This window comes from Mustela lutreola, chromosome 1 (assembly GCF_030435805.1).
Source record: "Mustela lutreola isolate mMusLut2 chromosome 1, mMusLut2.pri, whole genome shotgun sequence".
NCBI lineage: Eukaryota > Metazoa > Chordata > Mammalia > Carnivora > Mustelidae > Mustela > Mustela lutreola.
The window spans coordinates 236,432,855-236,435,106 of NC_081290.1; the positions used below are offsets into that span (position 1 = coordinate 236,432,855).

General features: G+C 41.3%; 1 protein-coding gene across 1 annotated transcript; it reads right to left on the bottom strand.

Moving 5' to 3' along the window:
- Positions 1–1,004: 1,004 nt before the first annotated feature.
- Positions 1,005–1,952, bottom strand: LOC131821666 (olfactory receptor 56A3-like). Its single transcript, XM_059157926.1, has one exon. The coding sequence runs from the start codon at positions 1,950–1,952 to the stop codon at positions 1,005–1,007; it is 948 nt and encodes a 315-aa protein (XP_059013909.1).
- Positions 1,953–2,252: the final 300 nt, after the last annotated feature.

Below are 2,252 nucleotides of genomic sequence, written 5' to 3' on the forward strand. Positions count from 1 at the left end.
AAAGAATCTGTCTATTTCATACAAACAATGCTCAGGTATTATGTGTTTGATATTTTAAATTATTATTACTGGCCCATATTTTTTTTTATTTTTTTTAAAGATTTTATTTATTTATTTATTTGACAGAGATTACAAGTAGGCAGAGAGGCAGGCAGAGAGAGAGAAAGGAGGAAGCAGGCTCCCTGCTGAGCAGAGAGCCAGACGCGGGGCTCGATCCCAAGACCTTGGGATCATGACCTGAGCCGAAGGCAGAGGCTTTAACCCACTGAGCCACCCAGGTGCCCCTACTGGCCCATATTTTAATCCTTATCATCTTTAAATCATTAGAAGAGCTATGTGTGCATACCATAAACTATGAAACCCTGGATCCAAAAGATAAATGTCCAAAGCACAAACTAACCTACTGCAGAGAATTTAGGAGTCTCTTAAATCTAATCAAACTCATTGTTAATTGTTGCACAATGCTCCATATCAAATCCCTGTCCTCCTGCAATGCATATTTCCAAAGACCACCCAGTTGCAGAACCAATAATAAATCACAAGCAACTTTCCATCATTCAGGATTGAAATTTCATTCCAATTTCTTTGTCTCAAATATGTTCCCTTTCCCCTTATGGAAATAAGAATAAGAACACATTACACTTTGCACAACTCTATCCAAAATATCCATAGTTGTGTATATATGAATGTAAATGCATGACCTAATAACAGCTGTATATTCAGGAACATAATTATTTAACTGTAAAGCCTACCCCAAGGAATCCCAGCCTTTTGTAAAAATAGGATATTGTGTATGAGGAAAAAGCAAATGGGGTCAAGCATATTGTTAAAGAAGAAGTTAGAGAAAAGGGGACTACAATGAATCTTAAGTTTTATTAAAGAAGACACAATATCCAAATTACCCAGGTTGAATTACAACTCATAGATATGTATTTCAGCCCATTCACACATTATTGACTCAAAATTCATCCTATAGTATGAATGCAGAGATCCAGTTGTCCTTACTACCACACTTTCTTTAATAACCTCTGTATTCCTTGCTTGATCTCCTGGGTTCGCACTCCATAAACAATGGGGTTGAGGGCTGAGAAGATGACATGGTGGAGAACATTGAGCAAGACTGGCACATCAGGGGAGACCTTCTTCTTCACCACAAGAGTGAGCACAAAGACCAGAAGGATGGTGCTGAAGAAGAGGATAAGAATGAAATGGGAGCCACAAGTGCTCAGGGCCTTGGCCACAGCACCCTCTGCCTTGAGTTTCAGCACAGCTCGAAGGATGAGGCTGTAGGAGAGGAAGATGAGGATGAGATCAGATCCTAGTAGTGTCCAGCCTACAGCAAACTGGTAGAGGCGATTAATGGTGATATCATCACAGGAGAGCTTGGAGACTGACATACTGGCACAGATACAGTTCTCAATGACATTTCTCCCACAGTAATTGAGTCGGGATGATAGAATGGGGATAGGGACTGTTAAAATACCATTTCTGGCCAAAATAAAAACAGAAGCCTTGGCTACAAATTGGTCAGTGATTACAGATGGGTACCTCAGTGGGTGGCAAATGGCCACATAGCGGTCATAGGCCATGACCATAAAAGTGCAAGACTCCATGGCAAGGAAGCAATTCATGATGTACATCTGGAGGAAGCAGGCATAGAAGCTGATGGACTTGAGGTCAAACCAAAATATGGCAAGGACTTTGGGGATGACAGTGAGGCAGACCACAATGTCCAACAGGGAGAGAATGCTGAGTAGGTAGTACCTGGGCTCATGCAGAGAGACCTCCAGCCGGATGGTGACCAGAAGAACACCATTGGCCCCCATGGCCAGGAGGAAGAGGAAGCTGAGGAACAGGGACAACCAGAAGTTCCAGCTGGGGGACCTGACCAAACAATTCAGGAGGAAGTCTGAAACCTCAGTGGAGATGGTGCTGTTTGGGTGTGCTATCATCTTTTATCATATATTTCAATAGTTTTCTTTTAGTGATCTGTAAAATTAAGGTAAAAATTAGGTACTGATGGGGTTATGGACATTGGGGAGGGTATGTGCTATGGTGAGTGCTGTGAAGTGTGTAAACCTGGTGATTCACAGACCTATACCCCTGAGGCTAATAATACATTATGTGTTTATAAAAAAAAATTAAATATTAAAAAATTAGCTACTGACTCAAGACACATGAATTTAGAATAATTTGCTTCTCTTGGGTGAAACCCATGAGTCCTAGCAGGTCATCCAGAGCCATGTGAATTT